Below are 26,917 nucleotides of genomic sequence, written 5' to 3' on the forward strand. Positions count from 1 at the left end.
TAAATCATTTCTCACAGATTAGAATACAATTCTGTCACATGCCGGGGACATGTTCACGTTAACGCATCTTCTTGGCCTCAGATCCGTCCAAAAACTGCAGAGAGCATAACCTCTCTGTAAATTCCGGTGAAAGTTTCTGATTATAACACGCAGGATACAAATCGTCTGCTTCACACTTTCTTTTTTCATATCCACGAAAGCTAAACATCCATTCTTGTAACTCTTCAGTCATACGAATAACTGGGCCTGTAATTCTGTGCACCCTTCACGATTTGATTCATTGCCACAATTGTGGCTTGCGATTTCAAATCAAGAATTAATTACTTTCTTATTTGTTGAGGTGAATTTAACAGCCTCAAGTGGCAGGAGGGGTCATATGAACCCATTAGATGCCAGGCATGCGAACCGAAAGTCAAATATTGCTCGCACTAATCAACTCATGTATGAGAAATCCATCCTTACAACCCTACTAATAGTTATTAACAATAATTTACAGCCCTGGTCAATCGACTGCTGGATTAAGGCCTCCTCCACACCCTTTGACGATACTTTCTCATGCTGGTCACTGGGCTGGTGAAGGGCGAAAGCCAGCATTGGTTCAGATATCACTCACCACGAATGTTAGCACTGGTAGGTAATCAATCTCAAGTCACTGATTTAATAGTGCAATGCACTAACCATTGCACTACACCGGTCACTGGCAGTTGGTGAATGAGTATGCTGTACAGATTTTAAACTAAACTATAAAAAATGTTTTATTATTTACCAGACAAGGCTCACTGTGCTATATAGCTCTTTTTCAAAAGCAACCTGGCCACAAATGATAGCTCCACCAAAGTGGCTTATCATGTGGACCATTGCTCTAAATTCGTGTTATAAATGCGGTATGGTGAAAACCAGATGACCTGGAGAAAAAGCCACGTGATTACGGGCAGATCATGCAAACTCTAAATACACGGGCGTCAGGGTGGGGTTCAAACCAACGACCTCCTGCATACAACATCCAGGACTTTTGCCGTTTGACCATCATGAGCTTGGCGGTTGACTCGATGGAAATCAGTTGTCCTGGCACCGTCATTGAAAAGCGGAGAAAACAAATATGAGAACGCATCGCACACATCTGACCCTTTGGTTTCAACATGAAAAGCGGGCTCAGCTAGGAATCTCTTGATCTAGGTACGACAGCTAGCTGCGACACTACGCCCTAGGCTACATTAAAGTAGACCGATAGAGACATATCATACAAGCAGAATGTCCATGTTCAAGACGGCATCTTTCAATCCTAATTGGGATATCTTCGAAAGTACTTTTTTTTTTACGAAGCTTAAGTGCATAATTAAATGAAGCCCTTCATTCGGTGTCTTGTTTGATTTTTAAGTCAATGACAGAGTCAAATTTCCCATCAAAGAGGCTAATTGCTCATGTCTCTGCTTTCATTTGCTCTCTTCCGATCACTTCAAATAACTGCAAAGGCCAAGATTAAGGTTAAGTGTTGCAGCTATTTGTGAAAGACAACATCAAAGTGCCACCCACTTTGGCATGCATTTCATAAGAGAGGCACTTGATTCCATTTGTGAAATGATGAGCAGTTGCAGTATTTAATGTTCCGCTCGATTGTGCAACCAGGAAAAGGCGCAGTCCTGCAATAGCTTGTCCACGCCACTTACAAGGAGCGCGAGGGAGCGCCTCTAGGGGGTATTAGGCCTACTCTTCTAAGTTGGACAGACATTCTCGAAGAGGTGAGAGTCTCCCTTGCTTTACCCAACCAGAATCAGAACCTTTATTTATCCTGGAAAAATCCGATGAGTTATGAAGCTTTTTTTTCACAGCTGTCAGATAGGGGCGGGTAAGAAAGTTACAACGACCACACATGCGACCTGCCCAATCGACCAACTGTGGTGTAACCCAGAGGTCCCCAACCCCCGGGCCCCGGGCCGCGGACCGCTAACGGTGTGTGGCCTGTTAGAAACCGGGCCGCGCAGCAGCAGGAGGTGAGAGCCGTGAGTCCGCGCGTGGCCTGCCCATTGTTTTATCTACCAATTCCGTCCGCGCCTCTGTCCCACACTGCGCACTCGTCTCAGTCACAATTTTGGTAAGCCCACAAGCTGCTAACCCCTAGTAGCCAAAATGAGTAAAAAACAAACGTCGCTGGAGAGCTTCTTTGAAAAGGGGGAAAGACCCAATGATGAACCCCCCTCCCCCCCCAGTCCGTGAAAAAATTGTCTTCCAAGAAACCGGTCCCTGGTGCCAAAATGATTGGGCACCGCTGGTGTAACCCATTTATACTGCTGGGTGGACGGAGGCGGGGGGGAATTCAAGAAGCTTGCCCATTATTTCAACTGCAGCCACTGCCGGATTATCCTAGTAGCAAAACAAACATATGCTACAGGCCCCGCACTTTCAAGGGCCCCACGCTAAATGCTTGAAATGCTTTCAATTCCGGTTCGGTGATTCTGCACTTGCTCCATTACTATAGTACTATACTGCCTTCAACTTTTATGAACGGTTCGGTGTTTAAGGTTAGCGATTTGTCGTATTATCTTGTCGGCCGGGGAGGAACACAGTACACACAGTACACACATTGCACGTGTCCACACACACACAGACATCCTCCATTGAGCCGTGTAGACTGCAGGGGTGAATGCTGCTTCATAGCATGCATCTCTTTGAAGGCAGCAACGGCGCCGGGAGTGGGTGGGTGGTTGATGCCAACACCACGCATGCCTGACTGCCTTTGTCTTGGCGTTACCGACGTTTATGCGTCCTGAGAAGGGCTCACTTAAGGCCGAGTTGATTTGGAGGAAGCCGAGGTTATGTTCACAAAGGGCTTGCCATCGATGCTGTCGGTGGGTAAGAATTTCACTGAGACGATGGGATTGCAGCGCAATGCTAAAACATAATGCTACTGCTAAGACGAGATCACCCATGTCCCCTACATAGTGCCGTTACGCGAGCACTTGTTCTGGTTTCCATGGCACACCTGGGGGTTGTGTGGCTAACACCACGCTTGGCCGCCTATTGTTCCCCCAGTCCTGATGTTTATACACTTCAGCAGGCACTCATTTAAGGCTGAGTCTACCCGGAGGAGGAACAGGACACCACTCGCCATTGACGTTGGCCTGTGGTCGGGAATGGAATTCCCAGTGGTCATATTCCTAGAGTAGTGCAGTGACCACAACGCCACTGCTCCTCATACACATTCAACTGAAGCCTACTACGCACGGAGACACTCTCTCTCTCTCTCCCCCTCTCAAACACACCCACACATACACCATGTGGGCAGCCACAGGACCCACTTAGTTACCCTTGAAAAAGCCTGCACTTTGCACAATTATAATTGGCTGCATGCTTGGACAGATCTGAATGCGGGGCTAGCCGCGGTGCGCACGGCAGCAATCGCTGCCGCCGCAAGAGCCTGGCTCCGCATCCACTCCCAAAGGCCGGGCTCCCGACACATTTCCATAACGACCTGGGGTAACCCACAATCCTTTCACTGCCTCTTCCGCCTCTTTGCACATGGAGGTCATGCCCTGACCCAGATTTCGGCGGAGCGCCTGTTTGCGGTCGGTCCCGGGGGCCCCTAAAACACAAACACGAGAGGGGAGAGGCGGTGTGCACCGTTGCGAATACCGCGCGCGATTGTCCGGCGGCCTAAATATTCAATTAGGCGAATCCCCAGCAGTGCAGCAGATGTGCGTGTGGTCACCCTCGGCTCTCAACACCAACGTGAGGCTTTGCCTGCCAACGAACAACGCGTGCATCAGAGTGACCCGTTCACCCTCAAAGCTGCCCCCACGTTAACCTGTTTACGACACCTGTGAGTGGGGGGGGGGGGGCATGGTGGGGCAACCCCCCCTCCCCCCGTGACAGCTTCTGTTGGGTTAACCGCCGCACGTGATTATTTTGGACATTATCAGCAAAGGTCAACTCGAGTGAAAGAGCACACTACCCGAATTGTTACCCGACGTGCTATTTAACACCAGCGAGAGCTGCCCTCGACATCTCCGGAGCGATTCATTCACCGCAATTAAAGTTCAGGACACGCACCGAGAGAAAGCGTGCGTGTGTGTGTGTCAAAATATTTGCACTGCACTGCTTGCTGCTATATATGGGAGAACCAATTACGACATTCTGGACATGGTGTGCCATGCCTCTACGGTTCTTTGCTAGGGGCACCTGGCGGGTGGAGAGAGGCCAAGGGAATTATGCGTTTCCATAGAAACAACAGACTAACATAGAATGCATAACCTAACATGGGACCTATAGACTAATGTACGACCCCTGGGTAAATGCAGGAACATAGACTAACAAGATCCATAAACTCACACAGAACCCATCGGCTAACACAAGACTCGCCAAACTGACATGATCCATAGCCTTTGAGATCCAAACCACTCGCATATGAGTCGGGACATGGCGAGTGAAAGAGGCTTAGGGCACTGGCCCCAGGCCTCCTAGCTGCATCAGATTGACAGTTGCCATGGAGAGCGAGGAGTGTGAAGGGGGGGGGTGGGCCAAAACGGGCCTCTTGGGTTGGCGATAGAGGGTGAACGCTGATAAACACCATCAATGCGTGTCAACCGAGGGCCTCCCCAGGGTCGACTCAGCCTTAAAATGAGTACTGTACCTGATGCCTTCTGTAAGAAAATCAGCAATGGGGAGACAAAGGTGGCCGGGAGTGGAGTTGGCGACCAACCGACCTCCAAGCGTGTCGTGCTGGCCTTTACAGGTGCTCGCGAAACAGCACTTGTCCCAACAGTCTGCTAAGGCTATACGGTGGATCTTTGTGCATGTATGCCCCCACGGTAAAGAGTGGTTAGAGTGGCACATGATTTGGGAAGTCATGGGGCAGTTGACCCATTGCACCTTGACCTGTCCCGTGACCTCCTGCCAGCAAGCCTTCGACACTTCACGCGACGACCTCAGAGTGCACCTAGCCTGGCACGAGTGCTGTGGTCAATGACATTTGTTGTTGCTCCCACACTGGAGTGTTTCAATCACAGCAGGTTACACAGAAGCGATATGTTCACACGTCACTACTCGGATCGTAGCAGAAGAGCCAACGTCGTCGTCATCATCGGTTTAATCATTTACACCACTCGTCCAGAAAGGAATCTTTTGTCATCCCCAGCAGCGATAGCCTGCTCTCCAGGGATGGCATTCACACAAGTCAATTACATGCACTTAGGAGACTGGGTAGGCCACTCTGCTCAGCACAGGACAGCTCTGTGTAGTAATCTACTGCATTCTATGCTACCTTCCAACGGCAGGCGATTAAAGGGCACTATTTATAGCCGCACATGGACATACGGTCCGTGACATCGCCTCAGTGGAAGGGCATTTGCCAATTTTTGTAAATGCTCGTGGTTCGAATCAAGCAGGCCGCCCTGGTTATTACTGCGGAGGTATTGACCATACTAATACGTGCCATCTGCTTTGCAGTGGATGTCAAAGACGCCGTGATACCATTGGAAAAGAGTAGGCCATCGTGTCGCCACGACATGGTCCACTTTTGCCGCACCTCCAATGAGTACGGTTGGCTATGAATGGTGTGAAAGAAGCTCAACATACGTGCGTACACATACATTGCCCTTTTTTTTGTTACCTGCAAAAATCCTCCATTGGGATTGCACGCAGCAACATTGCTCCTTCCTGGCAAAATGCATCCGTCTCTAAAACATCACACATTTGTGATGGCTCTAAGCTACATAAATGGCACGAACAAAAATGTAATCGATTATTACTGCTTGTACAAATGATTATATAAAAAATATATACATAAAAATACGTAATATTTCAGCTCTTCCATAGAACTGCCACGTGCGGTGGCACATCGGTCAGCAGTCTCCACGGCCCCTCCAGAGTTATAAAAACCACGAGGAGGAACCGATGCACAAAAAACTCTTCTGCGTGCTGTTTCTGCGAAGATAAGGAGACTAATGTGGGCTTGAGAGACCGATAATCATCCCACACAGAAGCACCGGGCGCGCCAGGGATTCGCGTTCCTTCAGATGGGACCTCTAAATTATGCATGGCCAATAGAAGATAATTCATGCTCACACACAAGCACCGGTGAAAATGCAACGGTAACAATGCACGTAACATGGATGTTTGTTGTCCTTCCCCGCACCTCCGATTAGCACGGTTGGCTATGTACGGTGTGAAAGAAGTTCAACATACATACGTGCATGCATCTCTGACTTTATTATTTCCAGCTGATTGCAATGTTTACAAAGCAGGCCCGCGTGCACACACTTTAACGTGTAATAATATTGCTAAAGAAAGGCGTATTTGTTGCTTATTGTAGCAACCTTACCTGGGCAGGTGATCCTCCTGAAATTGTTTTAATCCCAGGAACTGCACCGTGACATTGGGAGTAAAAGATTAATTGTAATGAATGCGCAGCGCATTGTAAATTGCCAAGAAGCAAAGCCGTGCAGCCTTCGGTTGCAAGCCATGTAGCCTGCAGTGACGGCAGCGTGGAGACCAGAGAGACACATGGTCTGAGGCGATACGAGCGTGCAGACTACGAAGATACATGATCTGTAGTGACACGTGCATGTGAGTAGACTGTGGCGACAAGCAGTCGTTAGTGACAACGGCATTCAGACGAAAAGAGGGTTTTTTTTAAGTGATACGAGTTGTGGGGATTGTGAGAAAACATCATATGTAGTGACACCAGCGAGTAGACCGCAAGAGACCCGTGGTTTGTATCAATGCCAATGACACCTCCCCCCCCTCCACCGCCCACTTGAACGTGCCCGATTCACACCCCCCACCACAACAACAACCTCCAAAAACATTTTGTCCATTCGTCTCTGGTGGCAGCTCTTGCGATATCGCGCGCAAGTGCCACGATGTCAAAGTATAAAAAATATATAAAAGGCGCTTTTGCGGAGAGGCGCGTGTGACCTGAACGTGGAAGGTGAGCCTTGCTTTCTCTTGGATAGCGGAGCTCACAAAACGCTAACGATGTTCACCGCAGACAACCCGCCATTGTGCTCTGGATAATTCCTCGTTCCCTCGTCATCTGGGGAACACAATACGAGCAAGTTTCTTTTTTCTTACCGTGTCAGGATTCTTTGTTTCCTCCCCCCCTCCTCTCCCCCACCTCTCGAGGAGCAAACAAAACACAACTTAGTTGGGGACTCCAGTGTCGTTGTAAATGATGTGTCAGAATGTACATTTATTTACGCATTGTAGTAAATTTTGCATTAGCACCATCCAGTACGTCTACGAGGGCTGTGTTTCAACAATAAACAAGAGTAAGTTTGTGCTGTAATAAATTTTATCTTTCTCCCAGGAGCCTTGTGACTTTTTTTAGCTTACTTGGGCTTCAGAATTTTTTTTACCTATTCACAGAAGACACAAGCCACCATTCAGGCAATCAAACACGTCGGTTTGAACAACCGAAGAACTCGCTGGGATTTATTTGTCTACAAGGGTCCACGTGCGAGTATTCATGAGCGAGCTTCCTGGACAAATGCCCTGTGGAACAAACGTGGTCGCTGGTTAGAGGTTGGCATTGCGAAGAACCCAGCGACGGTAAAAGGATATTCATCTCCGAGAGAGAGCCCTCAACTTTCTATTCTGTTGCATATGGAAATGTGTTCGGGAGCTAAATGGCAATGTCGAAGTCTGCTGGCCACGAGAAGGGCTTCAGGGGAGAGATCGTGTTCTTTTGCTCTTCCTCCGTTGAAGGAGTACAGACTACTGTGGTATTATTTTGTGGTCCACAGTAACCCCACTGTAATCTGTGCTCCTTCAATGAAGGATTAGCAACAAAAACCGCTCTAAAAAGTGTATCCATCGTGGTAAATTTCGCATGGGCGAGGGAACCTCTTTCCCCATCCAGAACCGAATAAAATGTTCCAATGCTGATCTCCGCTCAACCGTTCTTCTATTGCCCACGTTGTTCTGAGACTCCTCCATCGATGGATGGATATGGTTTGTGGACCGTTTGGAAGAGGTATGCATTGTGCGGCTACGAGCCGCGTGAAATGAAATCGCTGTCCAAAGAGGCCCCCAAAGCTGAGCTATAGCTCGTGAGCCCCCGGCGCCGCGCAACCGACTGTGATGCCAATCTAAAGAGGGCACCGCGCCAATGATTTATGTTGGCAAAGCGGGCACGATACAATCAAAAAACTATCAACTATTTTTATGTGACCGAGTAAAGCCGACCGAGCTGTACAGCTCTTAAATTTGCAGAAGCGACCTGGCCACAAATAATAGCTCAAAGAAGTGGCTCATCGTGTGAAAATTTATATCAGCTAAATACTCTAAACACATTTTGGTTCGAAATGAGGAGAAATCTGGAGGACCCAGAAACAAAATCCACGCACCCACGGGGAGAACATGCAAACTTGAAATATGCAGGCGTCAGGGTCGGGATTGAACCCACGACATCCTGAAAACCAGGCGAGGGAATTAACATCTCGCCACCGCGGCACATCTCCAGAGACGGCGGAAATAAAGTGCCGTATGTTACGCCGATTAAGGCATCTCTATCAATGACAAGCAGCACGATGACTTATCTGCGAAGCGTATTGCAGTATTCTGGAGCTATTGGCCAAGAGCCATTTCTTGTGCACGGCCACTTGATATTCATGAGCACGTGTTTTGAGGGTGTGCGAGGGACGGTGAGGGGGTTGCAATTAGGGATGCATTTATGCAGACGATGCGTGCAAAACGTGCGAGTTCTCCCCCACGTTTTATTTCAACGGATGTCCTCTGAGTAACCTATCACCAGTTTAAAAGGCCGGTCCCCTTTGAAAAAACTTGTGCTCTGCTATAATGCTGACTTAGTGTCTTCTCCAGGCGTTCTAAAACCTGGAGTAACACATTTCATCGATACAGTCGGGGTGGGGAAAGAAATACGTGGGCGGTTTGCAAACAATCGCGTTCACGTTTGAAAATGCGTTGGCCCTGGCACGTTACAGGGATTCCTCTCAAGTAGGCCGAGACAGTCATTCCAATTTGCACCTTTTTTATGAACTGACGTCTCAAAGTCTCCGCGGAGAATTAATTATAGATGGGAACACTGCGATTCGAGCAGAGCCTCTGCCAAACGACCCTAGCATACGAATTCTCCTTCACCAATTACATTACGGTTTTTCTTAAAAGCACAACGCTTGCCGTGTTAGTGTTCAACTAAACATTTTAGCGCGTTCAATTTAAACCTGAAGACGTTGATGGACGCGGCGTGCACATCGAAATTTGCGCTCGCATAAGTCTAGCAGCGAGGCAACCTGTACTGACAATTTTGCAGATCATGTATGCAACTCAAGCCTTGAATTTCAAACAACTGGATTGTTTTATTTCCTTCAATGGGACGTACGTTATGACAAGTGCACAATAGCCTAGACTTGCGAGCAATGTCGCAGTATTTTAAACATTCGCGTTGAATAATGCGGCAGGCACGCTTTGGAAATTTATGGCAGAAAATACGAGGCGTGTAACGATGCATCGAATCAAATTGTGAAAACCAATTGTTTTTACCATGTGTGTACGTACGGTGTATAGATTTGTCGTTTCCAAAATATGATCGATTGTGTGTGTGTGTGTGATCAATGGTATAGAAGCGTTTCTTCAACTCAGCCAGCTCACAGGGTAGGCTGAAGTTCCATTAATCTGTTCCCACGTGATGTCTGTGAACAATGTGATAAAGAGGCTAATTGGTCTGCAATTCTTAAAATCAGCTTTATAACCCGTTTTGAACAGGCTGATGATATACGTGATACGTCACATCAGGCACTACATTCATCACTCCATAAACAAAACGTGATTCTTGAATCAAATTGTGAACCCAAATCATTCATCGTATTACAGGGGAATTAATCTTTACATGGCAAGCAGCACTCAAAATCCAACTGTCAACTCTGTGCAAACTGGTCTCAAAGAAGTCGCAGATTTTTAAGAGCTAATATTAACATTTCTCAATGTAAAATCTACGAGGCGCGCAGAAGCCCAAGTAAAACAAATAATATCAAGAGTCCTCGCCAATATTACTAAACAACACAAATAAAACGTAACCCCTGCGAGGGAGGCGAGACAAACGCCACCCGACACGCAACGTTACAGAAAGACCGCTCGCGAAACACTGGGGTGCGCCAACTCACTGCGAAGACAAAAGTCGCCCTTCCGCATAAATCTTCACCGCATGGCAGCCCGTGGCAAAAGCGTAGGTGTGATAAATCAGCTGGTAGGTAGGGGGGTCAGCGCAATGTACACATTTTCACGCTGTGCATCGCGATCCATTGGACCAGACTCTCGGGCTCTCAGCCAGGTGCAACCCCCCCCTCGACCCTCTCGACCCTCTCGCCACACCGCGGCAACCAACACGGCAGGTAAAAACCAAACACGGCCTCTGCCCAACTGCCGTGAACCAGAGGTGAGCTCAGGAGCGGGAGAGGGGGCGAGCTGGGGCAGAGGTGGGGGGGTGGTGCAAAAAGTGGCAGTTTCCACCTGCGACATTAATGTTTGGATGGCCGTTGTACGTCATGGACACATTTTTCTGTTTGTTTTCATATAGTGTAAAACATTTTTTTGAAATAAATACCGAATAATTTTTGGTGTGTACAGAATTATATGTTCTATCCGTTTAATATTATAGAATGAACGCACAATGCACATGTGCAAGACATTTTTTTGGGGAAATTATTTGCCCCCTGTGAAATGTCCCCCTTCCAAAATGGTCACCTGAGTGCCCTCACCTGTCAGGCCTCAACGAGGCTTTGTTTTTACTGCCACTTAGATAAAAGTGAGGTTTGTATGTATGTGTGTCTTTGTAGACTACACGCTCGTATCACCTCGGACCATATGGCTCTCTGGTCTACACGCTGCTGCCACTGTAGGCCACATTGCTCGCACTGAAGGCTGCATGGCTCTGCTTCTAGGCAATTTGAAATGCGCTGGACATTCATTAAAATTAATCTTTTACTCCCAATTTTACGGTGCAGTTCCTGGGCTAAAACATTTCAGGGGGAGCACCTGCCCACGTAAGTTTTCTACAGTAATCAAATAATATGCCTTTCTTTTAGCGAGATTCTTACACGTGGAAGTATGTCCATGCGGGCCTGCTTTCTATACATTGCAATCAGCTGGGAATCACAAAGTCAGCAATGCAGACATGCATGTATATATGTTGAACTTCTTTCGCACCGTGCGTAGCCAACCATGCTAATTGTAGGTGTGGGATCTCTGTATTTTGGACGATGGTCCTTCTTCAGGTAATATTAAGGCTTACAGAGAGCGAGAGAAAGGACCTTAAATATACTATAGATAATGAGTAGGATTGGGTTAATTGCTGTTTGTGCAGCACAAATCAACAAGGTGCGGCTAGTAATGGCAGGTCGGGTAAAGAAGATATCAAAGAGTCATCAGAGTTTTAAGAATCCAAAAGGAAAGCCAGAGAATGTGAATCGCTGTGGGAGTTCTCCAACAGTGCCCTCCATCATGACACAAAGTCTATACGTAACATAATTATTGAGGCTCCATCACATGAGTATTACATGCCTCTCTCACGTTTTTTTTCCCCAAACGACAACGAGCACTTGACCCTCCGGCAAAAGGGAACACTTGAAGGAAAATCTTTCCCGACAAATTGCTGCTGCTTATCCAATATCACGAGCACTTAATCGGGCATTTTGTTTGTAACATATATAAGTATATGGCAGGGAAAAAAATAAAATAAAAATTAATTTGCAATCCATTATTTCAATCCACTCCTGGATGAAGGTCTCCCAGTGCTGTGATGGTCCTGAGGGTTGTTTGACCATACTTCACACTGCCAGCCAAATAGCTGCGGGTTGCTGTGGCCAGGAACGGAACTCAGGACACCGCGCTCATCGCGCAGTGCATTCACCACCGTGCCACCGCTCCCTGCCATGCATAGTATACAATTAAATAAATAAAAGCCAATCACCTCTGGAAAGCTTTTAGCTTATAAGCCTCCAAATGGTCTCACTCCCCCTAACCTAACTGATCTGCTGTCTCATGTCGCAGGTCACTAACTCTCTTCACTCGATGCAAGCCCACTAAGAGACGCCTTCCGTCCTATAAGCCAACCGTGGCAGAACTTCCCATCTCACGATGCGCCAGGCATCGTGAGAGGGGAAGATTCACCAATTTCACTGTCCATTTGTTATGCCACGCCTCGAGACGTAATTGTTTAAACGGGATTGTAATAACATTTAAATGAGCGACAATGAGCTGTGATTTGTTTACCTGATTTTAATCTCTTAATTGTTGTAACTACAGATAGCGGTTGGTTTGTTAAGCACGAATGGAGGACCTGAGACCTCCAAGGTGCTAAAGAAAGGTTTTGTTATTGTTGTTCTGGCTTCCTTCAGCATTCATTGTCGATGTGTGACACCGCTAGCTTTGTTAATATTTTATTCGCTTGTGTGCAGACGTCTTTGAGCTTAGCTGGCACTGCACATTCCTGGGTCCAAATCCAAGCGGCTGCCTGTGGTCAAAACGAGGTACTCGAGTGTGGTCAGTGGCTGGTCTCAGCCTTGCCATCAAATAATTGCTACGCAAAAAAACCCCATGAAATTAAATTTGGGTCTGAATTTTATTGCGCACAGTTCCAGCTCTGAGAACAAACAAAATATTGATTGGTCTGATTGCCATGTAATGAACATTACTGCCATGCAATGAACCCCAGAATATAGCATTTCTCATTCCACTGCTGGATGAGGACCTCACCATATTGGTCAGTACGGGTTGGTGAAGGCAGAGCACATAGATGTGGGAGCATAGGAGTAGAGTACAGCAATGCATTTTGCTGCACTTTGCTCCGCTGCCCACCACATCGCCCCACTGCTCGTGTGACAACTGGCATCATCCATAGCCTATTAGTGAGTTTGTGCTTGTTTACCCAGGAAAGCCTCAGCGAGTCTCAACGCTCTTTTCCAGAAGGGTCCTGCCAAGAGATTGGCCATTTGGCTATAACCAAAGGAGACCCGGAGTGCGCCCAATCTTGTCACATCTCGGAAGCTAAGCGGGCGTTGACCCTGGAGAGCACATGTACGAGTCACCACTATGCATAAAACAGTGGCCTGGTGTGCTGGTGATGTTTACTCCTCAGAGCCAGCGCGTGAGGGACGAACGACGACTCACTCAGCAGGAGCCACTCGCTGCGCCACGCGACTTTGTCACCGCGGAGACGACCCGAGTTGTCCCGTTCGGACAACGCTGGCTGAGCGACGCGTGCACGAGCGATTGAATCCCCACCCCGGTCAACGGTCAAAGCGCCCACGAGGACAACAACAATAACAACACCGCCGCCGCCAATGGAAATGATGGCTGGGGAACAAAAGCGAGCGACATCGTAAAATAGGCAGCCAAGTCAGTGGCCGCGACGACAACGATGGAAGCTCAATTTGTGTCAGTGATCAGAGCCTGGCCCACTGTAGTACAGTACATCTTCATTCAAGGTCCGACGGTAAATTATTGGCCGTGGTGAAGGCTGTGCCGGCAGCGGTGTTTTGAGAGGCAGGTAGACATCCATTCATTTCTTTCTGGCTCTCACAAAAAAAAGGAACGGGGGCTCTGGCATGAATGGCGATGGTGACTATGCCGAGGCGATTGACAACTAATCCTGCCGAAATTACCAAGCGCTACGAGGTCCTCGAAGCTGCAGTAAAACGTGACGCTTGCGCACGATGCAATGAATGGCAAGTTGTCCGGCTGTAAAGATTTTTCTGGCTCTTCTGCTGCATGCGTTTGTTTTTTGGACAGACAGCGCTGGTAGTAAATAACCGCGGATCTCTTGAGCAGTTAGCCGTTACGTCTGGGTGCAGGCTTAACGACACGCACACATTGCCATTCGCAGGACTAACGCGAGACACTGGATGCCTGCACATATGTGCATCTCAGTGGCATGGTTACGGCACTCATCAAGAAAGCGCCCTTCACTTCCCGGTTTGAAAAACAAACCCATGGAGTAAGCTTATTACACTCACAGGAACCATCAATAACACTCTGTCATCAAGGCAATAAAAAGAGATTTTTTTTCCCTTATTTTCATTTTCTGTCGAAAATTCGTGGCTAATAATCCACTGTATTGAATATTTATTAAAAAAAACCTTGGCAATGAGCACTGTTCTGTGACAATCTTTAAATTATCCTTGTGACTCAATATAACAATACAAGTTGATGCACTGCAGCGTGGTGGTGGTGCATGACACGGGCAGTGTTATTTTGTTAAGTGGCATCAGTTTGCATGACGTCCGTCAGCACGACACCGCTCCTGGACCCGTATATTAATCAAAAACAATTGCCTGGAAAGGTCACGGCGTGACCTCTGCATGCTCCTCTTTATTGGAGAGAGGGGGGGGGGTGAAGGGTGGAGGAGGAGGACTCACCCTCGATGCAGATGATGTGTTCTCGCAGCTGGTTCTGCACCGACGGTTCCTCCACGCGCTCCAGGAGGTCGTAGATGGCGTAGATGTTGGGGTGGACGCTCTCGAACCGCTGGATCTCGGCGCGAATGGCAGCCGAGATGGACAGCTGCTGCTGCTGGAAATTCATCGCCTCTCCCCTTCCCGTCTCTTTGTCTCGTTCCGCTCCTCCCTCGCTCCCGTTCCGCTCACTCGCCCCCCCCCCAGCCCAGCCGCACGTCGCCCGCCGGCTCCTCGTCGGATCGCTCGGGACAACAACAAAAAATCCCGGCCGCTCACGCTCTTATGGGGCGGACCACCATGGTGCTCCACCGCGGCAAATCAAAAAAAGAGAAAGCTAAAAAGAGGCACCAAAACCCGAGCGGGCGAGTCACCCCCCACTCACCAACCGGCGGGCTATTGCCGGGCACCTCTTCCCATCCGCCAGCGCTCTGTTGAGGAAACTCCCCGTTAAATACTGCTCTATGGTCTCCCCTGCAGCCTTGTTTCTCCACCACCCACCCACCCACTCCCCTATCCGCGATCACCTCGTACCCCCAAGTCCTAGGCACGAATGGTTTGCTCCGCCACCCCTCCTTCCCTCCCGCCCACCCCTCTCGACGTGTACAGTTGCTGCCAAACATATGCAGCGTGGGGTGGGGATGTAGGATGGGTGCTGGGGGGGGAGAGGAGGGGAGGGAGGAGAATGCAGAGGAGGATTTGAGCACAATGGATTTAATCGCATCCCAGGCTTCCAGTGACGAGAAAAGTTTGCTGCGTTTTAGGAGATTTTTTTGTTGTTGTCGTGATCGTCCGTACATTTCATAGGCAAGGTGGAATCAACGGTGGCACAATGGTTAGCGGCCTGAGCTGTCAACCTGGCCGCCTGAAGTTTTAATTCCCGGAAGAGATATCTGAAGGAGTGATGGGCCACTGGCAACCCCGTGAAGCCGCCGTGTTCGAAGGAGCACAATCCCGAAATCTGGTGATGGTCCCAAGATTTGCTGATGGTCCCCAGAGTCAGGGCCGTCCTGGCTGAGAGGGGCATTCTCCCTGCGGCTGCACCTTTAATCTGGAACTCTCTCCTGCTCCGCATGGGAACCGTTCAAACTCCCTGTTGTAGGTCAGCTGAAGGCTGGCACTCGCGTACCCGTGACCCACGTGCGTTCCCGAGTTCGCATGGTTCGTCTGTTTCGCGATATTTATTACGCGTTACAAATTGATTTTTATAATTATTATTATTACACCTTTCGCCAACCCACATTGACCAGCATTGAGGATGCTTAAAACAAATCGCATGACTGGCAACAGAGCGGGCAGCCTTTAAACCAGCAGTCGGAAAGACAAAGGACTGAACCTTGTTTGAACCTAATGCTAGCACTGCCCGTGCATTTGCGTGGGGTCCACGATCAGGGTGGAGTGGGGGGGGGGTGACATGAACGCGGACTCAGGAACCCGGCTGAACGCCACGGGATGTGAGCGATGTGATCACACAGATGTGCGTGGTGATGTCACCACGGCAACACTTGCCTGCCCTCGCACCAGCCAGACAGCAAAACTTTTAAATATATATTATGCTTGCGGGTGGAGCGGTGGCACAGTGGTTAGCGCACTGCACTATGAACCTGGTGATGGCCTCGGGTTCGATTCCACGTCGCGGCTCACATCAGTTACGAGTGATTTCTAAAACGGTCCTTGGCACCCCTACACAAGCCCACACTGAGCTGCATGGGGGAAGCATGCTTGAACAATTTCAATGACTGACACGGCACAGGGATGCCTCCATCCAGCAGTCGGCTGATGAAGGGTTCTACAATTATTCCTATTTCACAGAAGTAAAGGACAAAATGCCGAGTACATGGAGCCTCTCTGTGTTAAGGACACATTTCATAAGAACATTAGATCTGTATATAGCATCATTCATGCATCTCAAAATGCCAAAGGATTTGTAAAACGCACGGAAGCATGGGAAACCACTCAGCTACAACCGGCGCCAACAACTGCCCAAGCTCTGCAGTTGATATGTTTTGGATGTGAAGAATTGTCCAATTTAAAACGAGCACAAAAATGTGCAGCGAGTGGCCACGTTGAAAAGAGAAGGCACCCACTATTTACCCCACCACAAGCATTGCACTATATATAGATCTTCCATGTAGCCTGCATAGGGTGTTGAGGCAAGTGCTGCCAGCTATCAGCACCTATAAAGGCGAGTAGCACGGCCGCCTGCCTCTGTGCTTATTATATATATTCTCCTGACAGCAATAAACTGTAGCTATTTAATCTAACAAGGCTCAATTTAACTCTGAATGTATAATGATAAAAAACTATTTTATATTTAAATGGGATTTGATACGCATGCTAATTAATCAATGGCCACTAATAGACATATATTTACCCAATTCATGACGAAAGTAATTTTGGTACTTTTAAATGCGTCACTGCGGCGTCAGCCGGTGTGCGTGAATACAAATAATTTGATCTCCATAACGCTTTGCTTTCATTTTGTGCATTTTAAATGTCACTTGAATTTCCGTTAATTTCATTTTAAATGGAAACCGCAACTGCATCTTAAGTGGCCTCGCCCTCCGTTGTTGCCCCACAACCGCTCAGTAACGAAACTTATGCTTGATAGGAAAAAAAACATCACAAAGGGCTCACGTGTTTAGCGGTTCCTCTTGCCAGTTCCATTGTTAAATTGAAAACAATCTGGAGAGAAAAGCCTCGGTCCTCAACTCCGTAAGCCGCATTCACACCTAAACGAAATGGCTGAAACACATTACCTTAGCAAGTTTAAATGTGTTTGCGAATGAAGAGCTTGGCAAAACGTTGCCAAACATTGTACGAAAGTGAGTATTTACCAACGCGTGAATTAGTTCTGAAGCTATACGTGATTATATATCAATACATAATCTCCTTGGATTTCAGTGCCACTTCAAAGACTGCACTGTGTTAAATCTTCACGGCAACACCTGTTTATAGGTGCTTGTGAATAAAAACGGCATACATATCAACACGATAATTTAACAAACCTACGTCAATCTACTGCTAGATGAAGGCCATCCTACGCCATGTTGCTCACGGGGGGGTTGTTTGACCCATAATTCACCACGTTGGTCAGTGCGGGTTGGTGGGAAACAGTCGTCAGTCGGTGTATGTCCTAAAGTTGCTGAGTTGAGACTTGCGACGTCGCTGAAATGTCAGTGCAATGTTATCGCAAGGTTGGGACTATTTAAATAACCTGCTCATCGATGAAATGCTCTACCCGGTGAGTGCATGGTGGGTTGTTTCCAGATCTAGTGGTGATATCATAGCACTTACTTTCATAGGCAGAGCCAAGTGCATCTGGATCAATAAAAAAGCAGTAAAACGCACTTCTTGCTAAAGCATGCTGCAAAAGCGCTTTCAATTACCTCGGCACTGATGCTGCACAACTGCTCAGCGACTATTAATGACCATCTGCTTTATTATCAACATTTATTTTTATTATCCCAAAAAGTTCACGCAATTTTGCACTCCCCAAAATTTTGGGTTGAAGCAGTTCGATTTCTGACCATGGCTAACATGGGAGATGAGTGATATCAGAGCCGGTCCAGCCCCCCTCCCCCCACCCCCCTTCACCAACCTGCGCTCGCCAGTAGAGTGAGGTATGGTCAATATCTCCAATTACCGAAATTGTAGGAGGCCTTCATTCATTGGTGGACTGAGAATAGTGAGAACATTTATCTTTTAAGCATATCCGTGGAATTCCACTTCTGACAAACGATCTGCTGAGGACCCCCTAAACTCTCTGCTGGAGTGCAATTATCGTTTTCTAACCAGTGGCAGTGGTAATGTTGAGGCTCTGCGAAACAATACATCCCAGAAAAATCATGCGGGAAGCGGGTAGATGGGGTGGGGAGAGCAGCGAATATCTGGCACACCGGGACCGTAAAAATGCAGGCGATCAATGTGCATTGCAAAGCTCACGTTGCAAAAGGTACCGTTAGAGTCATTTGACATCACTCCCAATCGAGCTTCCTCTCTCACCTCAAGTGGAATCGGCAATGCCATCAGCAAAGCTCGGTTTTGAAGGTTCTTCGTGAGAAGGTGTTTTGTTTGCTTGCTCACTTCTGTCCTCACTAAGCATTCACTTGGCCTCCGTTTAGAACACTGGTATTAGATTACAGTACTGCAGCCATGTATTTTCTCAAATGTTGCCTATTATTATGACTGTTTAACCATCAGTCAATGTCAGTCATAAGTGCAGCCTTTAAAATAATCATCACCAGCCATGATCAATCCAATGCTGGAAAAATGCCTCCTCAAGCCTTCGCCATGGCCCACGATCCTGTGATAGAAAAATCCGCGTTGCACCTGCACGCGAGCTAATTTCATTGCTCTATTTCCACGGAGGACGTTCTGTCAGGCACATTCTCTACTTTAAAATACATAGAGTGGAATACAATGATATTTACATCATCCGCGTCCCTATTACCCACTAATTATATTACCCATAGCCTGTTATTCCTGTTATCCACGTATATTTGCACACAAGAGGTGTTACCCGAAAGTGGTCTCTCAGCAGTGCTGAATTCATCCCCATATCTGAATATTACTTGCAGATACAAGGGATCAACAAAAGGTGGCACCAAATCCATTCAGATTTCCCCATGAACACTTGAAACATTCACCTACAAATGCTGCCACAGAAACCCTAATCTTCTTCCTATTATCCACATTTTTTCCCCCGTGGATAAGTCACCAGAAAATCCATCATATTATTCACGAGTCAATTCAAAGTGATTTCCTGCTCAAGTGAGCATGGCCATGTTGCTCATCTCCTATTAACAGCGGTGAGCCAGTGAAATTCTGCATTCCAATTGTGGGGAGAGAGGGGGGTCTATCCATAGGACAAATAAAGTGGTAAATAATTTGATCGACCCCCAGATGAATGATGGGTTAAGTCCAACCCCCAATCAGGATTTTAACTCGCAATCTTCTCATTGCGAATCACTCGCTCTACCGCTGAGCCGCCAGGCTTATTGTCGCAGATATGCGGGGACAATAGTGGGCCCTCTACATCAATGAGAATAAGGGAAGTTCCACCGAGAACGTACAAGAGCGAAGAACCTTGCACCAAAAACGTGTCAAGTATAATTTGAGAAAACATGGCACCCAGCGCCGATTATAATTCAGGTTGGCAGATGGCCCGCACAACTGCCTTTGGGAGAGAGCCCACCACGTCTGCTGGGCTATTAAAGAGTCCGCGAGGAAAAGGACCAATTACACCGGCCCACACCATTTACATAATGCCTCATACGTGTGCCACGTCAGCCCTTCCCCTAATTGTTACGTGGTTCGTCATTAACGCCGCTCTCCTTATATGTGGGCGATGTCTCTGTTAGCATTATCAAGCAATGTCATTGTGTCGCACTAAATGACTTGGGTTAAATTATGCAGCAACAACAAAAACACTCAGAGGATTTGTAAATAACACCAACGTCCGAAAAGGAAAAAAATATTTAACATGTGATGTTTTTGGGGAAATGGCCCTTCTTCATAGCAGACATATCAACGGATCTGCTATGAAAAAGTATTATTGCTCAAAACGTACGTATAAATATTTATTCATTTTTCCTGTTAGGGAATTTGTTATTGATGAATGTGTTTAGTTTTTATCGGTGCTTGTGCACCAATGCCAACGCAGTATCACAAAACTGAAGGCGGCATTTTGATGCTCTGCAGCAGCGCTTGACATTAAAAGCAGCCACCATCAATCCGCTGCTCGATGAAGGCTCCGCTGAACCATCATCTCTCATGATCCTGCGGTGCACAAAGAATCCATTCGGCACCTGCACAGCGAGTATACACAGCCTTGGGAATTGAATACGGATTTTTTTTTTGGTTTTACTCCGAGTTGCAAACAGCCTCTTAAAGAGATAATATCGTTTATTTAATCAGGCGAAGGCGCATGGAGGCAAAACCCATATATCAGTATCAAGAATGGCCATTAAAGCCAAATGAATTTTGCCTGGGTTCCCGGTTTCCGTGGTAGAATCATTTATTTTTATCATTATTACCAACACAGGATGCAAGTGCAATTTTTCGAACGGGCACGTGATCTACACATTCAATAGCAATGTTTACTTTAATATCGCGTCGTTCGTGCAAATTGTATCTCGCAGTTGCCGAGAAAACCACAGCCAAGCGGGAAGGTGGCCAGACGGTGAGCCACCGGCAAAATTTGCCACAGCTTCGCAGTCCTCTGTACATTAAGATACTTTTCATCCAATGAATGAATGATTAATAGGAAAATGGAGAAAACCGGTGCACCCCGAAAAAAACCCTACGTGTGTTAGGACAGGAACGCTTTACAGATCCGCGTTTTCCATTGCAGGGCCCGCGAGCCACTCCTGGTGGCCTTTGGTGCAGGCCCTGACGTGCAACCACCGACAATACACAACAACAACACGTGACAACAACACGTGACAACACCAAAATCGCGCTGTCGAACCCCAATGGTTTCAAATGAGTGGCGGTCCTCACACTGATGTCATATTGGCAAAAGTGCCCCCCCCCCCCCCCCCCGATGAAAGTGAGTGAAGAACACTGTTATAGATGAAATATGACGGCTGTCCGTGCTTTCCTGTCGTCGCCTGGCGAGCCAGGGAATGGCACCTCCTCGACGCCAACCCTCGCTGGAATACAGGCCACGTGCATAGGCACCACCACCCGTTACAACAAACATGAAATGAAGGCGTGCAACACAACGGGAAGGTCACAATACAAACCTTCGTCTGAAGCTCTCTGTTGTCCAAGGGCAAGTTCCCCCCCTCCCCTTCAACCTCGCAACTCCACACTTCACACGACAGTATGCGAGGGTCCTTGAGCCACAAATATGAAAGAACAGTTTGAGAGGTGGTTTCCTCTTAACTTACTCAAGATTTCAAACTCATTTCTTGAAAACTGCTTTTTGTGTTTAGTTTGTTGTCATCCCCCCCCCGCATCACCGGTGAGCACGTTTGGCTACGTACGGTGCGAAGGAAGTCCAGAATACATACAAGAGTATTTTTTAGTGACACAAATTATTCACGAGAAATGTGATTCGCGGTCACAACGTGAACGAGAACAAGGACACTGTCAGTACCGCAGGGCATGCTCTGCACTCGACTCAAAGTACTGCAATGCAGTTCGTCACGGATATTCATGTTATAATAAATGCTTCGTTATAAAATATTAACATTTGGCCCACGTGTTTTTCAGTTGTACACCTAACAATGGATTTCCAGTTAGCTTATTTCTAATGAGATAATCACTATACTCTTAGTTTTTTCGGTAAAGTCATTGTAGGTAAAAAATTAAATTAAAATTAATAAAAATAAAATAATAAAAATCACGACGTTTCGGAGGCACAAGTCTCCGTCATCAGGTGGGACCGTCACAGCCAGATTTGCTGTATCAGCAAATCTGGCTGTGATGGTCCCAATTTTAATTTCATTTTTTACCTATGTGACTTTACCGAAAAAACTAAGAGTATGAATCCTTGCAGTCACGAAAGTGTCAAATCTAGAGATAATCACTGGTTGATAATAGCAATAATTTACAGACCTTTGTCAATCCACTGCTCGATGGAGGCGTCCGCCGTCGTGTTGGCCATGGGAGGGTTTGTTTGACCATACTTCACCATGCTGGTTCCGTGGAGATTGGTGAAATGGGGGTGGACTAATTCAGATGTCACTCGCCGCTGATGTCCTCGTCCGCTGGCAACTGAATTCGGCGCGGCGCGAGTCATGGGGCTGTAACGCGACATCAAAGGGCAGTGCGCTCACCACTGCCCCGCCGCCACGTGTCGATCCCAATTCTAGTCCAAGGGTGGGCAACATGCGGTTCTTTAAAGACTGAACGGTGACATTTATTCAAGACCGTTTCGTATCGACGTGAATTGACGGCTCATGTAATATTGAGGGTTGCTTTTGACCGAATTCGAAAACAAAAAAAAAGGCTCTTCTTGTTACGTTGGTTGCCGAACCCTGGAATGTACTGATAACTTTAATTAAACTCTTCTATTTTCTACCGATTAAAAGCGTAAGTCGCATCCCAGTCGTGTGCCAATAAAGTTAGACACATCTGGTCACAACAGATTATAGAGACGCGCCCGCAGCAACGTGCTTTAGACGCCCGGCGCCCCGCTGCTTGTTGTGAGCGTCGTCTTGTTTTCTTAATTGATCGCTCGCCAGCCACGTGCTCGCCACCTAAACTCAACTCGATTGTGAGATGACAGCGCCCCCTTGCGAATCGCAGTTTACAATTAACCCATTGGCTCTCGCCACAATTATTATTATTGTCTTACAATCGCGTGCGCAGGCGGTGCAACTGCACCGGGGGGGGGGGGGCGTTGTGACGGAGGCGCCGTGCTACGAAGAAGGGGCCGTTCCAACCACGCCGCGCCACTGCTGCCAATCACTGCACCGTCATCATCGTCAACTCTCGTACTGCCATCATCTATTGTACTACCACCACCACCATCATGATGGGGGGGGGGGGGGGTAGCTTACGAGACCCCGCCAGGCAACCCTACCCTGCGCTCCCCGCCACGCAGAGCGCAGGACAAGGCGATGGTGGTGGTGAAGATCAGCCTCGTGTCAACCGGGGTCGTCTCCAATCCCCGTGGTGGCGTGGATCTGCTGAGGCGTTAGCAACGTGTCAGAAGAAGCAGTCTTCTGGCTCTGACTACGAAAGTCTTCTGGCTCTGACTCTATATATTCTCCTAATTGTGCTTTTATTACATTTGCCACTGGGAACTCTCTAGGTGTTAATTAAACAAAACAAAATCCGCCGGTCACGCACTCACAGCGGCCAGAAAACAGCGAATTACATGGAGTGAAACTTAGCAGTGACGATTCTGGAATTCTGTAAGATTGGATGCTAAGTAACAATGCAACCCCCGTGCCTGTAAGTACATGTTGTTTCGGCTCTGGAGCTCTAAACTGAAAGAATTTAACATCGCCCCTTGTTAGGGGAACGCGTCCTCTGAAAGAAGACATCACAGAACTACTGCCGATGTCCCTTGCATTGACTATTTTCCACACTAGGTGGTGCTTGCCTTCTGAAAATGTTCTGTCATCGACGTGGTTGCCAGTCGCATCACGAAAGGTAAAGCTGAAAAGTTGTTAAGCCCGCACCGCTGCATTCCAAAAAACAAAAATGTTCACGATAAATAAAGTCCGGCCACGAATTTGTCTCCGCCGCACGCCGCATTTTTGACCACACTGCACCACGCTGATCGGTTGCGAGTTGGTGAAAGGGTGGAAGACAGTTCTGGTTCTGGTATCACTTCACCGCTGATGTTTTAGCCGTGTTCGAGAATCGAACTATGATCGACGTGTAATATCATTAAATGTACAAGCGGCACCGCGTTGTGCAATTGCCTGTGTTGCTCAGTTATGGGTGAAAGGTGCAGCTTTGCAATCTCTCGCTCATGCCACTGCTGGCAGAAGGGCCTCCACTCAAGGAAGCTCGAGAAGGTGTTTGGTCTACTCTTCCACAATGACTAGGCATATTTTTTTTTGTCAAAGATGCGTGTACTCACACTGTTCCCCGCCACAGGGAGCCTGTCAATCAAATAACTGTGGCCTAGCTAATTATAGGGCTGACTGACAAAAAAACGTGCCCCGCCGTTTAAACTGCCACGTTGAGAGATCGAATCGAAGCAGTGAACTTCTGGAACGCCAATCCATGGTGCCGACCATTTCTCTTCGTTTCTCAAGTAAATAAAAAAGTTAAAACAAACCGTTTATTTCATGGGACCTCCTTTGCCAGTACCACAATATGAAAATATTTTTACCCCTTTTTTCTGGCAACAAAACAACTGTTAAGATGTTAAAACACCAAACTGAAACCTTATACAAGGAATAATGTCTGCATTAACCACAATACTTGTGGTTTGCATTCTGACCACATGTATTGTGATTAATGCAGACGTGATTCCTTGTAAAAGGTTTCAGTTTTGTGTTTTAACATCTTAACACCTGTTTTGTTGCCAGAAAAAAGGGGAAACCCTATTCTCAAACTGTTTATTTCTATATGTGCGGAAAACAGGTACCCAATAATTACCGGTATTTCATGGGGTAACCGATCATACAAAACCCTGGTTCATCGTGGCTGACATTCCACATTCCTATGGCAGGGGCGAGTATATTCAGAGGACTAGCACTGTTAACTTCCCCGCAAAGCACGTTATCCCCATTACCCATCCTATTCATACACCCGTGCCGGTCTATGCAGTAGAGGGTTAGATGCTGACGAGTCCACTGTGAACCATGACACTATGAAGCCAGCGGGAATTTTTTACGCTATTTTTTTCATTTACAACAAATGTATCATTCCACGAAAATTATCACGAGCTCTGGCCCGTGCTGTTGTTGATAACGGTGGTGATGACGACGTTGGTACTGTTTAAATGCCCACCAATACTGTAAATGTGTTTATAGAGATAACGCGCGCTTTAACAGCCCTTGCTGACGATGACACCGTAATCACGATGGCTACTCTTCAGTGCTCACGAGTGTGCTGATGATGATGACACCGTAATCACGATGGTTATTTGTCAGTTCTCACGAGTGTGCTGATGATGATGCGAAATGTAACTGCTTTTGACGATGATGATGACGATGATGAAATGTTTTCAATCATCTCAATGGGAATTCACTGGCGTTGGAATGGTCGACCATCAACCGAAGCAGGACCGGGCATGGTCGATGCGGTCAGCTGATGACGCACAAATGACTCATCAAAGATTCGGCAACCTGCAAGCGGTGCGGTCAAAAATCCCAAACGGTCGACCGCATTGTAAACAGCTGTTGTCTTCGCTCCTTTAAAGGAGGAACGGACGAGATCCACTCTGCTTCTGGACAAACAATTGAGTGGATAACAAATCTCAAATAGCATCTTTAATCTGCTATGATTAATGTTGAAAATCATGTGCGGTGGAACTGTTGTTAATCGATGTTGGTGAAGATTTTTCAGTGACCACGACTGCAATTGTGATACGCATCCTATGCCGTGTAACTGATCTTGATTGATGATGATGCTGATGGCGGTGGTGATCAGTATTATCGATGATAATAACATCTCTAAAGCGAGTGACAATAACACGTGTTATTTGGTGGTACGGTGTTCGTAGCCACGTGCTATGAATAAGGTATATTACCCGAAACGTCAGCTATTGCACATTACTTTCAGCAACACGCTGCACTTCCGCGGTAAAAGGATGGCGAACACGTCCGGAGACCGATGATTTCATAAACGAAGTAGTTCCACTTTACCCCCCCCCCCCTCATGCAGGTCTCATGACGTCTCAACCCACATCCCCTGTCCTCTCAACCACACATCGCGACCTCGCCTGGCGTCAATCTCGAACGTCACCACCACCACCCCCCTCCCTCCTCCTCTCGTCCACCGCACCCCCAGTCTCGCGCGACTTCACAGCGGTGCGTTGACAGAGTCAGCATATGTGTGTGTTACTGCAGGAGGCATCTGATGAGCTAGAGGGCTACTTTTTTCACAGATGTCCAGTCGGGGCGGGTAAGAACGTTACAACAACAACGAAAATGTAAAAAAACATGATAGCAGACAGACACACACACACGAATAAGCGTATTATCAAGAGGCACATTGAGACAAGGCCGTAATTATTATATATATTGGGGGGGGGCACACCCCCCCCCCCCCCCCAATATTCAAATGTACTCAAAATGCCCCCCCCAATATATTGCTATAAAACAGATTTCTGTTAATATGATTGTGGTTATGGTTGTACTTTATTAATCCCTAATCTCTGCCATTACTTACAATGAAACAAGAAAAGGTAATAAAAACACAAGAGCAATATAATACAATACACCATTAGACATTATTGTAAAAAATAAATAAAAAGAAGATTTGGTCCCCTCCAATGGTGACTCCATGGCTACGGCCTTGCATTGATACATTAGTGAAAGGCGCCTTACAAACAAATGCACATTATTATTATTTTTATTCCATAATATATCGCCAGTGTTTTTACACGAACGTGTTGAGTATCCTTTATTAAGTGAGCGCGCAGTGGACTTTTACACCAATCCTTCTCCGAGCATGACCCCTGCTGAGTCACAACTCGCGTGACGTGACACGCAACTCTGGAAGTCGCACTCGAGTAGCTCGCAACCACCGTGTTGCCCGTTACCCACTGCAGCATCGCGAAAACTACTTTGCAGGGAGATTTCGCAATGCCAAGCAGTCGGGACAACGTTTTTTTGTTTTTGTTTTACCAAGTCGTTTCAGGAGTTTCCATGTGTCAGGACCCCCTCCCCCACCACAAAATTCCGTATCTCATGTCCACAAAGCTACAATAGAAGCACAGGATGTGAGATGAAACCCGCCCCAGCGGCGTGTTATTACGACATCTCCAATATTCGTTGCGCTCTGGGGTGTTTGTGGTCAATGCAGAGGTAGGAGAGAAGCTGGATTTTTCCACAATTCTCCTAGCATCCAATGAAAGGGGAGCAATATACACG

At 47.2% G+C, this 26,917-nt stretch overlaps 1 protein-coding gene across 1 annotated transcript in view; it reads right to left on the bottom strand.

Annotated features, from left to right (window-relative positions):
- The window catches only part of LOC144720974 (arf-GAP with GTPase, ANK repeat and PH domain-containing protein 1-like), a 111,538-nt gene extending 96,652 nt beyond the window's left edge, over positions 1 to 14,886 (bottom strand). The window contains exon 1 of the mRNA XM_078598201.1: positions 14,370 to 14,886. Within this exon, the coding sequence (XP_078454327.1) occupies positions 14,370 to 14,535 (166 nt within the window). The 5' untranslated portion in view covers positions 14,536 to 14,886. The remainder of the gene's footprint in view (positions 1 to 14,369) is intronic.
- Between the last annotated feature and the right edge of the window lie 12,031 nt (positions 14,887 to 26,917).

Source organism: Lampetra planeri, chromosome 10, assembly GCF_965212315.1.
Source record: "Lampetra planeri chromosome 10, kcLamPlan1.2.h2, whole genome shotgun sequence".
NCBI lineage: Eukaryota > Metazoa > Chordata > Hyperoartia > Petromyzontiformes > Petromyzontidae > Lampetra > Lampetra planeri.